Source organism: Numenius arquata, chromosome 8, assembly GCF_964106895.1.
Source record: "Numenius arquata chromosome 8, bNumArq3.hap1.1, whole genome shotgun sequence".
NCBI classification, from domain to species: Eukaryota; Metazoa; Chordata; class Aves; order Charadriiformes; family Scolopacidae; genus Numenius; species Numenius arquata.
The window spans coordinates 10,711,202-10,724,044 of record NC_133583.1 but is presented as its reverse complement, the minus strand read 5'-3'; the positions used below and the strand labels follow the sequence as shown (position 1 = coordinate 10,724,044).

Here is a 12,843-nt window from a genome sequence, read left to right as displayed (position 1 = left end):
GGACAACTACAGATTGTCCTTAAGCAGTTGTGTTGGGACACACTGTGATTTTTCTGGAGAGCATGGGAGTTGTGCCCTGTGTGTGCCTCTGCTCAGTGTGTATCAGTAGGAAGATTGCTGTGACTGAAAAAGTGTTCAGTTGGTGTAGGCTTCTCTCTGGTGTGGGGATAGATAGTGGTAGTGGGTTGCAACTGAGTAAGTATATGTTCTGTGTAGCGAACTAGTGACTTCATGTCCTGAGCAGCTGTCAGAACCAGGACAGCACATCAGCTGGGGCTGCTGACAACCCAGGACACTCTGAGCAATTTGTTGGCTGCTGTATTCAAGACAAAATGTTCTGGCTTGGTGGCTGAGCTCTGCTCTTGAGCCGGGGCTGTGGAGATGGAGGGTAACTTGTCTCTACAGATTTGCCAAAAGAAAAGTCATTGCTCTTGTTGCAATATCCTTTTTTTCTTTCTTCCTACCCCTGCCTGGAACAGATGACAGCGGGCTCCTGGTGCACTGTATATCCGGCTGGGATCGAACTCCTCTCTTCATCTCCTTATTGCGCCTCTCCTTATGGGCTGTGAGTACCTGGCTGACCTGCTCTGCTTCTGGGGATGATTGGTTGGAGGGTGAGTGAGTGTGTCACCAGGAAGTGGTGGTGGAGCAGTTAGTGTTCCTTTTGACTATCTTGGCTTCAGAGAGGCTGTGGATTGGCTTTGATGTGGAGTCCAACATGCTGTCCTGCCATCAGGCATGGTATCACAGGCAGGTGGGCATCTTGGATCACCACAATGGTTTTCAGTAGATCATGAATTCTCAAGTCCCGATCCCCAGGGCTGCTGCCTGAAGGGTGTTCTTTCCTTTGCAGGATGGGCTGATCCACACATCCCTGGAGCCATCTGAGATTCTCTACCTGACAGTGGCCTATGACTGGTTTCTCTTTGGGTAGGTGCACTAAGTTTTACTCGCGTATGCATCCCTGCGCAGCAGGTGAGAAGCTTCAGGGGGTCATCTTGGTGTTTGCTCACAACCAAAGGTGGGTGTTGGGGCAGCTCCTGATGATGCCTTTTTTTACCTGGAAGCTCAGGCATGTGGCCATTGTTGACAGCTTGTGCTCTGCTGATTCTGGCTACCAGCATGTGACTGAGCTTCCCTTGCTCTCTTTCCAGGCACATGTTAGCTGATCGACTCAGTAAAGGAGAAGAGGTGAGTGTCTGGTCTGGGGCAGTGACTGAGCACTGCTTCTTGTTCTCAGGGTACTTGTTTACAGTAGCAGCATTCACTGCCTGCTTCTGGTAATAGTGGTCTGGCTGGGCTCTAAAACGATAGTTCAAGTGCTGGAAATATGAGAGGAGAGCCTTGCCCCATCAGTTCCTGATGCATAAGGTGTGGGAAATGCTTTTCTCTCAGGCTGCAGTTTGGTTGGAGGGTGTCAGTCCTCCCAGTTTCCCTGCTGTGCCATTAGTGTTCAGGCCCCTGGTGAAAGAGTGCTAAGACTCGCTATTCCACTCAGCGGTGAGAAAGGACGCTTATGGCATGTGACTCCAGGGAGCTTGAAAATAAAGCTGTACAGTCTTGTGTGCTTGTCTTGTGTGCTTGTGTGCTTGTCCACAAGCTATAGTCTTGTGGCAGGAGTGCCAGCCCTCCTGCCTGGGTGCTGCAGCTGCATGTGGCTTGCATGTCATTGCGGGCTCATGGAGCAGCTGGTGCTGGTTCCAGTGTGTGTATTTTGGCGGGGTGTATCTGTGGGTGCACAGATGGGTCTGGGAGGCAGTTAGGATTAGTGGAACTGATTCTATTAAAATCTTTCACTATTTAACAGCAAAAAAGTATTGCTCTGACTATAGTTGCAGTTCGCTGCTATATCATTTTTGGATAGAGATCAAGAGGTGGGGAGTACGTCTAACCCTGTTGCTAATCCCCTGCTTCTCAGACTCTCACCTCACTAGAGAATCCCCTGCCTCTGAACAGCATCACCCCCTGCAGAACTCAGAGCCAGAACCCTGGCCTATTTTCCATCTCTCAGAGGTTTAGGACCCCTGTACTAGCGTCACTTCTCCCATTCATTCCTTCCCCATGGGTCCACTGATTCACACCTGGCAGCCTGCTTAGCCCAGGGTGTAGTCGGTAGCTGGAACAGGATGGGGGGTGCATGGCTGCCTCTAGCCCTTCCCGTAGCAGGAGGAGCAGGGCTCAGCTCTGCGCAGGCAGATGGGGTGGCAGCAGCACAGTGAGGTGAATGCCACAGAGCAGACTGGTGCTTGGCAAGGCATGAGCTTGGGACTGCAGATGCTGCAGGTACTGCATGCGTTCAGATGTGATACAGTTGTGGTGCCGAGGTGGAGCATGCGGCTCTAACCTTGCTAAGGGTTTGCTGCTTACCTGGGCATATGAGCAGCTGCCCTGCCGTGTGCTTGCAGCATGTGTGCAAGGCATTGATAAGGAGACTTGTCGTACACCTTCCTTTCTGGGCCTCCCTGTGGCAGGGAACAGAGGGTCGGTTTAACGTGTAAGAGAAGGCCCAGGATGGGATGGTGACAGCCCATGGCATATCAGAGGCTGGTAGCTGCAGATTTCTTCCTATCTCCTTCCTGCCAGCACCTCCCCACCAAGATAAGAGGCTGCATGGAGCCTCGGGTTCGTTCCTGAACCGCTCTTTTCTCTCCCTTTGCTCAGATTTTCTTTTTCTGCTTCAATTTTCTGAAGCACATCACCTCTGAGGAGTTCTCTGCTGTGAAGTCGCAGAGGTAAGGAGCCTGTGCCTGCTGCTGCATGGGCTGCAGAGCCAGGGAGCTTGTTAGTGCTGTTCCTTTGGGGAGATGGAAGCCCTGGTGTCCTGGCCCAGTTTTCTTTAATTTATTCTGCACTCTGAAGGCTGCAAAATGGGGCCGAGGCTTGTGAGGTGCCACGTTGTGCTCTGAAAAACTGTCCATGCTGAAATGTGCTCTCTGCTTAATGACTGTCCGTGGCTGCTTTAGCACGGGTGAGCCCAGAGATGTGTGCTCTGGCACAAGCAGGCTGTGCACAAAGCTCCCTCAGGCACTGCTGGGGGGAGCGGGGTGGCTGATGTTTAACAGACCACTGAACATTAACCCCTTCCTATTTCAGGAGGGGCAGAAAGAAGCAAAACCCACCCTGCAGGTTCTCAATAAGCACATGTGTGCCCGCAGCCTGTTGCCACCCTCTCAAAGCACAGGGTGTGTGGGCTAGGACTGTTAGGAGAGTGGGATACTGCATACTGGCCTCATCCCCTCCCCTCTGCTCCTGCACAGCTAATTCCCCACTGCTCTGATCTGCTGTGTGCCACAGAGACCTGGCTATGGCCAGCCTCCACGCAGCCCTGAGGTATGACTGAGGTAACTTTGTCTTTCCTTCCCCAGAAGGAAGAGTTTGCCACCTGGCTTCACCCTGGAGGAGATCTGCATGCTCAGTGAGTGCTGCTGCCGAGCATCAGCACCCCTGGGTGCTGGTAATGGTTGATCGCTTGGGGGCTTGGGTTCCCGGCACCAAGGTGACTACAAATGGGTATGCTTCCCTTAGGACCTCGCAAGAACCCGGCCCCAGGGCACATGGGAAATGTATCACTTAAAGGGAGAGAAAGTGAGCGAGACAAAGCTGGCCTTCAGGTAGTTCTGTTTTCTTTTCTCTAGAGCAAAGAGACCGAGGCAGCACCACAAGTCTAAGCAGCGACTTCTCCCTGGGGATGGAAAGTTCTCCTGGAGCAGCTGGGAGCTTCACTTATGAAGCAGTGGAACTGATGCCAGCAGGAGCACAGGCTCAAGCAGCGTGGTGAGGACATAACCACTCAGTGGGCTGCAGAATGAAAGGGACAGGCGCTGGGCACAGGAGAAAAGATGTTTCTGAAGTCCCTCGCCCTCGAGATCTGCTCTCTATGGCATAGGTTCCTTACAGTGGAGGGAGGAATTTGGCTGTCGGAGGCTTTGCTGCAACTTGTGCTGTGGAACTTCTGCACCAAAAATTGGAGACTACCCCATGTTAATGACCGCGTCAGGCTTCTGTGGGGATGCTTCTGAAGTTTGTCCCCTCATGAGAGTAAAGCAGCTTTGTTTCATTTTTACCAGCTTTGCTGTTAAACTTCACCCAGAAAGGATTTCATTACTTTTAAAAGATGGTTCCAAACTGTCAGAAAAATTATCTCCCCAGGGAAAAGTGGAGACAAAGTTTAGCTGACCTAAAATGAAGCTTAATCAGTTTACGGAAGAGATTATACAGGGGAGTGTCTGCAGTTAGGGGAAGGTGGGCTGGGTGGCCGAGAATCCTGTCTAACAGCACAAGGTATGGGATCTGAAAGCAGGTTGCTGCCTGCAACACTGCTTAGAGATACTTCTTGGGGGAGAATATGAAATTGTTGGTGCTCCCTGTTGATAGAGGGTCACACAGGACTCACCTGGGGATGCAGGTGGCTGTCTGGAAGCAGGAGCTGGGGAGGGTCTCAGGTGACTCTGCTACCCTGGGATGGGCGTTGTGCTTGCTTGTGGAATTTCTGGTGCTGTTGAGGGATTTCAAAACCTTTCTGTAGGGTTGCCCCTGTCAGTTTAATTTTTCTCTCCTCTCCCTCAGCACATGTGAAGATGCTATTTTATATTGCAATTATTTTAAATTAAATCTGGGTTGTGCTGGAGGCAGTTGAAGTCCTCTGGGACTGAGCCTGCAGCCATGCTAGTGGCAGCAGCCTTTTAAAGCACATTGTGATTCAATTTATAAAATGCTGAAGAAGGGGAAGAGAAAATCTTCCTGCAGAATCACAAAACAGAGATGGGGAGCCCCAAACTGCATTTGCCAAGTGAGCGGCACAGAGTCCTCTTTAACACACAGCACTTGCCTATCCAGCAAAGTGACTGCAGCAAGTAGAGAACAACTTTCCACTTGCCTGGCTACAGGATATTAAACTGGAAGCATTTAAGTTGCTCTGAGTGCTCAGGACATACAGACTAGATCCTGCAGCATGAAACCTACACGTGATCTTCATAAGACGTGAAGTGGCCAGAGCGTGTTGGAAGAGATCTGCTGCACTTGTGGGTGTCAGGGCTTGATTTTGTGACATGTTTTGTAACTCTAGTTTGCTTTGGTTCCTGTTGGAGACATTAGATGGTGTTGGGATCAGCTGCTGCTACCACGGTGATGGTTTGGGCCCATGCTGTGGGCCTGAGCTTGGGGAAGGGAAGGTTGTCAGCCTTGCCATGAGTGCTTAGCGAGGGGATTGCACATGGATGTCTTGCTGCAGGCTGTTGTAGCTGTGTAGTCTGGAGAACAGGTAGGGCTTGCTACAAGCTGGGTGCATAGTGTGAGGGGGGAGAGGAGGGCATGTGCTTCATTGTGTTGTCCTGAAAACAGGTGGCCTCGAAGTCTCCTTGCAGGGAGAGGCATTTGTTTTTTAGCTGTACAAGTCTGTTTCTGCAGGCTGTGCTTGGAGATGTTGGCAGCTCTGATAACATGAGATGAATAATGCTTGAGAGAGGCTGTGGTGTGATGTTTGAGGGTGGACACACTTCAAGAAGTGAAGAGAGGATAGCATGCTTCCCACTGTACAATGAGCCTGTCTTTAGCTGCACTTGCTGACAGTGCTTGAGATCTCAGTCAAAGCTGAGATGCCCTTCCAGATTCCAGGAAGAACAGCATCTTTTCTCCTTGAGTTTGTTTGCTTTAGACTTTTCACTTGTGTACGTAGGGAGCTCTTTGTCCATTTCACTGTGGTTTTTGAGGGGGAAAAATTCTTGATGCTCTTCCAGGAAAAAAAAAAAAAAGATACAAGAAAAAAAAAGTCTTCTGAACATGACACAGCAGCGATGTGGATTAGTCCCAAGTATGTGTGCCCATTTGGCATGTAGCTGGATGGTATTGTGAGCTTAGGCCTGATGCAGCAATGGACAGTGAATCACACCCGAGTCTCAATGTGCTGGCTTGAAAAGAAGCCAGAGCAGTTCTGGGCTGTCAGCACAGAGAGAGGGCCGAAATGCACCTACATCTGGAGTCACTGTCAGCTCTGAGCACGTAGTCAGAAGTGTGGTCAGTGGTGCCTGAAGGGAATCACTAAAAGGGAAAATAACGCTGGTGTTGTGTCCCTGTCACCCTCATCAGTGTCCACTAACACCCACCTGGGCTTAGCTGCTTGGCTGATACTCTGTAGAGTTCAGAGCAGATTGAAATGGTCTTTCCCTGCTGGGAGGCCCCTTGCTTGAGGCGCTTCTACAGCTAGACTAAACAAAGCAATCGCTGTATGTGTGTGGGCTGATGCATTCTCCTGTCTCTGATTTCCAGGTCACGTGGATGGTGATCTATAAAAGAATGGGCTAAGATGGGTTGAGGTCCATGTACCACCACTCATGGTTTCTTGGAAGGGAGAGGGGCAGGTTCAGTGGGAACAAGAGCTTGTACCTGCTGGGGTAAAATCCAGCCTGTTGTGGAAAGGCTTCTGAGTTGCAGTACATGGGAAAGCCAGCTTTCTCACCCAAGTCCTCTGTCCCACAGGAGGAAGAGTTGTGCATCATCACCACAAGCCGTGCTCTGGAGCAGGGCACAACAGTCTGAAGACAGGCTGCCTTCCACAGGGATGGTCGAAGTCAAGTCCTCCAGCTCTTCCTCATCAACCCATTCTGATAACTTCCTGAGGATTGGAAGCAGCCCACTGGAAGTGCCCAGATCCAGGTGAGACGGGACAGAGTAGAACACTTCTCAGCAAAGCCAGTGTCTGGTAAAGGGAGTGCAGGGCTGCACTTGTGCACCTCCGAGAACCCTGGAGCACGTGGGTTTGTATCTACAGACAGGCCTTTCTAGCCTGACCTTGTGTGAAATGCTGGCCGTTAAACACAGGAACTCCTGCCTCAGCCCATTTAGAGGAGTGAGGAACTGTGCCGATAACAGCTAGGTTTCTGTTCTGCCTCTCTTCAGTGCATGCCTCACCTCCACGAGCTCTGGCGTCTCTGCATCCTGCATGCTTGGAGCTCACAGCGCTTTCTCTGTCAAATGCACCCGCAGGGGTTTGAAATGGCTGTGTTGTGTGTGGGAGGAAGCCTTTCAAGCCAAGCAGACCTCACTCTGCATCTCTCCTGTCCCCATTTCCACCTGCTGACCTTCCTGACGCTGCAGGGTGGAAAAATTCTGGGTGCTGGTGGCAAGCAGAGGTAGAATCTGCTGCGAGCAAGCTGCCAGCACTGTGCTGGGGCAAAGGATTTTGCCCGGAAGGCTGTGTGCTCCTGCTGTGCAACCGGGGAATGGGGACCCTGGACCTGAGCTTAATCTCATGCCATAACAAAGGATATTCTGGCACCCTTCTGGAGTCTGATGCTGTGGCAGGGCAAGGCAGGGCTGCGAGCTCGGCTAGGGAAGAAAGAACAGAGCCTGTGGAGCAAACACCATGTGCTTAGGCCGACAGGGGATAAAGAGGCTCTTAGATAAGAGGTTGCTGTTAACAGCATCAAACGCTTGTGTAGTCTCCGCAGGTTTTCCGATGAGGCTTTTTCTAGTGATTCCTTTCAGAAACAGCCACCAGCCAAAATTTAGTGCTCTCTCATCACATGGAAAATAAAATGACAAACAAGCAAAGCATTGAAAATTTATAAGACTTTCTTACCGAGTTTCTTGATTCCAGAGAAGAATCGCTGTCTGACAGCTTTCATAAAAGAGGTGAACTGTTCTCCCCAGGGAAAGAGATCAATGGGATGTTTTTGAGTTGTTGCTGGGGCCCACCTCTGCATTCTCTGCAAGATGAAACAATTCTCACAAGAAGAGGACAAAATGCTGGAGAAAAAGCAGCTTGTCTTGGGGGCTGCTTTTGTTCACAACGATGATGCCACAGTTCCTATGTGTGGTCTCATGCCATTCCCAAGACCTGACAAGCTGTTGAGCGCTGGGCTGGCAGCAAACTTGGAGCAGTGCTGGGAAAGAAGCTGCTTGTAATGCTTCAGCCGGACTCTGCAAGAGTGAAAGGGAGAGACAGAGTAGGCAGAGCAGCACCACAGGAAGGGGCTGAGCACACGGTCCCTGGGATTTGCATTCCAGAGGCTCAGAGTGGGTAAAGCCAGCAATTATCTTTCCTCCGGCTGTGTCTGGATAAGATGTCTATAAGCTTTTGGATTGTTAGTGTCCAATGGTGTCAGGTGTTCAGAACTGACACCCCAAGGGCTTGAAGCAGCAGTCAAGCGTGGCGGGGAAGTTTGTTACTGCCAGGCCAAAGTCCCTGGGGATGGCTTTTCCCTATGCCCAGTAAGTAACCTGAGAAGGAGCTGCAGTATTCTGTCATTGTAAGAGGTAAATGTTCTGTGAATTCTACTATAAACATCTCTTTCTGATAGCTTCTAACGTGGCACAAAGCCTTTATAACCCTTCAATGCAGCGAAGTTGCACCAGTCCACTCCTAGTCCCTCTTAACTTTTGTGAACAAGGCAGCATGAAGGGCTGGGCTGTGGAAAAAAGGTGCATGAGGTGGGGAATAGGAGGTAGGAGAGCAAACCCCTTGCACAACGTGAAACCAAGAGGACAGGAGAAGGGTATCAGTTGTGAGACCAAAGCAGTGAAGTCAGCTGCACGCAGAGATGGTTGGTTAGCCTGCTACGTTCCTGCTGGCTGGACAGTGTGTACACCTGTATGCTCTCCATCTCTGGTGTCACCTGGGTTTCCCCTGCTCCTCTCTGTGCACAGGCTGGAGGAAATGAGCCTAGACACCCTGCAAGGGAGTGGGTGGAATTGTCAAGGCAACGGCCGAACAGAGTTTGTCTTTCAAACCAAGTCTTATGGCACATTCATGCTCCTTTGCTTCCCAGTCCATTGCCAGATCAGCCAGACTGTGGTCTGTGCCCTGCCTGCCTTCCCTGGGGTAACACTGCTAACAGCTCTGCTGGCGAAGGACTTCAGCAACACATTGCCTTGTCAGATGCTGACATGGCTTGCACTTTTTGGGGCCTGAACATGGTGCATTTTGTCTCCAGAGAGTGGGTTTATATCATATCTCTTGGCTTTGGTCTCCCTGTTCACTCTGTGTTAGTCTGAATTTGTCTGGTGAGCTCCATGCAGATATCCATGTACCTTCAGCCACCATTTTCCATCCTGAAGGAAGGGAGGTGTCCCATCTTGGGTGGAGAAGGAATGTGTCTGTGATGGAAGGAAGGGGTAAATTCTCTCCCTTCACCTCCTGAAGAAAGATGGGACTTGAATGGAAAGGCTGGAGCACAGAGACTGATCATGATGCCAAAAATACCTTTATCTCCACGGTGCTGCTGGCAGGTTAACACCCAAGGCTCTTAAGATGAAGAAACTAGCGTACTTGACTTCCTAATCCTCTGGTTGTGTGGCCATAGCAACAAAACACTTAACCACTGCAGCAGCAGTTGAGGAAGAATGGTTGCTTGTAAAATGCCAGCAGGCACCCTTCAGGTAGTTCATGTAAACAGCCCAGTCCATGTGCCGGCAGGCAGGGGAGCTCTGGAGGGAAAGGGAAGGCAGAGAGAGATGAGCAGGGCCTGGGAAGGGAACTGGGGTGTCCTAAAGGAAAGAGTCAGAAATGCCAACTCAGCTGGTGGGAGCCAAGCCCCTCTCCTGGCCGGGCCACGTCAGTGATCTGCTGCTTTCATCACTTCACCAGCGCATCTTCCGAGTCCTGCTCGGATCCAGAGGTACCCGTAAATCCCAGGATGGTTCTTGGTAGGCAAAGCAGTACAAAGGCAGATTCCTAGCAGTCTTTCTAGCTCATCCCAACATGATCACATCTTCTGAGAGCAGACATGCATGAAGATACTGCATGGATTATTTGTACAGTAGAACTAGGTGCTTCTTGTTCTACAGACTGAGAGCTCTGAGCATGGCAGATAGTGTGCATTGAGTGGAAATCCCTGTGTGCGAGGGGGTAGCAGCTTGCAAACTATGTTCTGTGTTTGCATTTGACGCTAATAGTCTGTGTCCCATGACACTGCAGAAAAACCCTGTATCTGTGTCAGGGATTTAGCGTGTGTGCACATTGCACTAATGTGGATTAGCAGCTGGATAATCTTTGGTTGAATGTGCTTTTGCTAAGTCAATTAAACAGAACCCAAAGTACTAAGATCTGAAGAATCAAGATTCGCAGGGGTTAAATTGTGGAGGATCTGCTTTAGTCAACAGCCACCGAGAGCTCCCTTAGTGAAAGGGCTGCAGACGGTTCAGCTGTGGGTCTGGAGGGAGCGCAGAGAGGGACAGAGAAGCTGCTGTCCCTTGGCTTTGGGTGTTTTTTTGATAGTGATAAGACTGCATGCACACTATGTGTCTCGCTCCTTACAGCCACCTGGCTTGGAAGCTGTATCTGCGATGTGACAACCTGGGATAGTGACCACAGCAGGACAGGAATTGTTGACAGGAATGTTTTCTGGAATTATTACACGACTGTGCCACAAAATGGGCTTGCCGGCTGACACCTGACTGTGCTGCAATCAAAAACGGTTGTGCTTGCAGGGGACTGGCTGCTGAGGCTGTGACGGCACTAACACAGCCGGTAGATAACTGCCTGGGATTCAGCCAGGGCTCTCAGCACAGTGCTCTGCCAAGTACTCCCTGCCAACATTTCCCACGCAGAGGTGGGAAGGGCTGCCCTTTCCTCCAGGTTGCCACAGTCTGCCTGTGTGTATGGTACCTACTTAACGCTTCAATTTGAGGCACAGAGCATATGCTGGCAAATGAGCTGCTTCCCAAGTAGTCCTAGGTGTGTAGAAATATGGCAGGTAAGCGGGGGCAGCGCAGGGCAGGATGAGAGCCTCGCTGCTGGCACCTGGCACTCGGCTCAGTTACGTATTAAGAAAGGGAAGGATCCCTGACTGTTGCTCTGCCTCCGGTGTTGGCTCTCCTCTGGTAGTTGAGTGTCCGTGTGCTCTGAAATACTCTGTGTTGTGCAGCATGTTGCATGGGAAGCACTGACCTAATTAAAAGGAACCGTTCCAGGCTAGGAGTTGCCAGTTTATGGCCTGCTAGAGGTCCTCCCTTGTGTGAAGGAACAGCTTGCAGCTCATCTCTGTTTTGCTAATCTAATTTTGTTAATCTTGCACTTTTGAGGGAGTTTCTTCCCACTCGTGGACGTGAAGAGGTGGGTGTGTGAAGCTCATTTTCGTTCTCTTTCTGCCTGCCATTAGATGTCTGTGGCAGAGACAGTGACTTGGAGACTTGCTGTATCTCATCTTCACTAACCATGTCAGCTTTGCTGTCCGGCTGCTTCCCAAGAGCCTCCAAACTGCCCTCGCAGCTCGCCAGCCTCTGGCATGGCTGTAACATGTTCCAAACAAGTTTTTCTTACAAGCTTGGGGACTGCTCCTCGTGTCCTAGGAGCTCCAACTTGCTCTGGGGGCCTCACTGAAGCCCTATTTAGGCCTCTGCAGCAAGACTTTACAATAAGCCTTCAGGGGTAGAAATAACAGGAAGACTTTCACCTCTAACACTGACTGGATTGCACTGGGATACAGTCACCCCAGAGATCTGGTCTTGGTCTCAAGCCAAGCTCAGCTTTTAAGAAGCTCTGCTGTCCTTGCAGTGCGAAGGCAAGATTTCCTGTGCCGTGTCTTCCCCGCCTCTCTCACCCAGCCTTGGCCCCACTGTCTCTCGATGCTGTTCAAGATGCTTGTTGGTTGTGACACTTCTTCAGGAGCCTCCCTTGCGAAGGCGTTGGGTATAGAGGGGAAAGCCTGCCACGATATCTTAGCTCTGCTGGCTAGGCTCAGAGATCTCGGCCAGGAGAGAGATGGCCTGGACTCACTGCAGAGTCAATCAGTTTTATTCAATTAATTAACAAGTGTTTATTCTGCTGCCTGGAGGCGAGACACAGAATTGGCTTCCTTGAACTCCTAGACTCCTGTGCTATTAGGTTAGATGTAACTTGACTAACTTTGTGCAGCTGCTTGACAAGGTTGGGGACTTCAGGAAGGGTTCGAGGGCTAGAGAGACACTGAGTCAGTCATGCAAGAGGTACACGATGCTCTTGTCAGCCTGTCCAAGAAACAATTCAAGAGGTGACTTGATCCACCTCCAAGAGGTGGTGTAAGATCAGTCTAATCTTAGCTGACAACCATGGAAGGTTACCAGCACCTGGAAGCTGAGGCCACACACCCAAAGCAGGAAACAGTTTTCTTCTCACCTTCTTTAGTGCAGACTTATCTGACCAGTATGGCTGTTACTGGGCAAAAGGACATTTTTACTGTCCCTGGGGCTCTGGACCGTGTCTTACTCCTTCACTTGCCACGTGGGTGCAGTCTCTTAGGCAGGCTCCTGATACCACTCTCCCTTTGTGAGACCTGCGGAGCTCTGCTCAGTTCTCCACCTTCACCTGGAGATCCTGGCATAGCCCAAGCCCTCCTCTGCCATCCAGATTTGCCCTCTTCAAAACCTTTGTTTCTGCCTGGCTCCAAACCTGTCCTCTGTTCAGCAACTCGTTACTTTTCTGACAGAGTCATGTCCCCGTCTACTTTCAGCCCAACCCTATTGCCTATAGACCTCTTCAGTGCTTTAGCTCAAATTCTTGTCACTGCCTGTGACGCTCCTGTTTTTCCTGTCTGGCTATGCTGTACTCCTCTTCCCTCTGCACTGAAGCAGTGCTCCTCTTTGCTTCTCCCTGGCTTTCTGCACTGTTCCCACTGTGCTTCCAGCATGGCACCAAACTCTGGGCCCAAATGCTCTGCCAGCTCTCCTCCATCATGCTGACTTCCTCGCCTTACCTTCCAAAGGCAGGGAGAGGGGTAGATGTCACTGAACAGCTGCTCCCTTTCCCTTACGAATTCCTTGCATCCCAGGAAAGGTTATCCCTGTCTGATCTCCAGAAAGTCTTTCTAAGAGTGTATGCTGCAGTTCTGCTTTCAATGAAATGCCCTCGTTCTGACTATGGTGTTATGA

The 12,843-nt window shown here is 50.7% G+C and overlaps 1 protein-coding gene across 4 annotated transcripts in view; it reads left to right on the top strand.

Annotated features, from left to right (window-relative positions):
- MTMR14 (myotubularin related protein 14) overlaps positions 1 to 12,843 on the top strand; it is a 34,030-nt gene that overhangs the window by 15,879 nt on the left and 5,308 nt on the right. For all 4 annotated transcript variants that reach the window (XM_074152820.1, XM_074152819.1, XM_074152822.1 and 1 more), the window contains 7 exons: positions 480 to 565; positions 854 to 930; positions 1,155 to 1,191; positions 2,662 to 2,732; positions 3,366 to 3,415; positions 3,636 to 3,774; positions 6,475 to 6,651. In XM_074152820.1, coding sequence (XP_074008921.1) covers positions 480 to 565; positions 854 to 930; positions 1,155 to 1,191; positions 2,662 to 2,732; positions 3,366 to 3,415; positions 3,636 to 3,774; positions 6,475 to 6,651 — 637 coding nt within the window. The remainder of the gene's footprint in view (positions 1 to 479; positions 566 to 853; positions 931 to 1,154; positions 1,192 to 2,661; positions 2,733 to 3,365; positions 3,416 to 3,635; positions 3,775 to 6,474; positions 6,652 to 12,843) is intronic.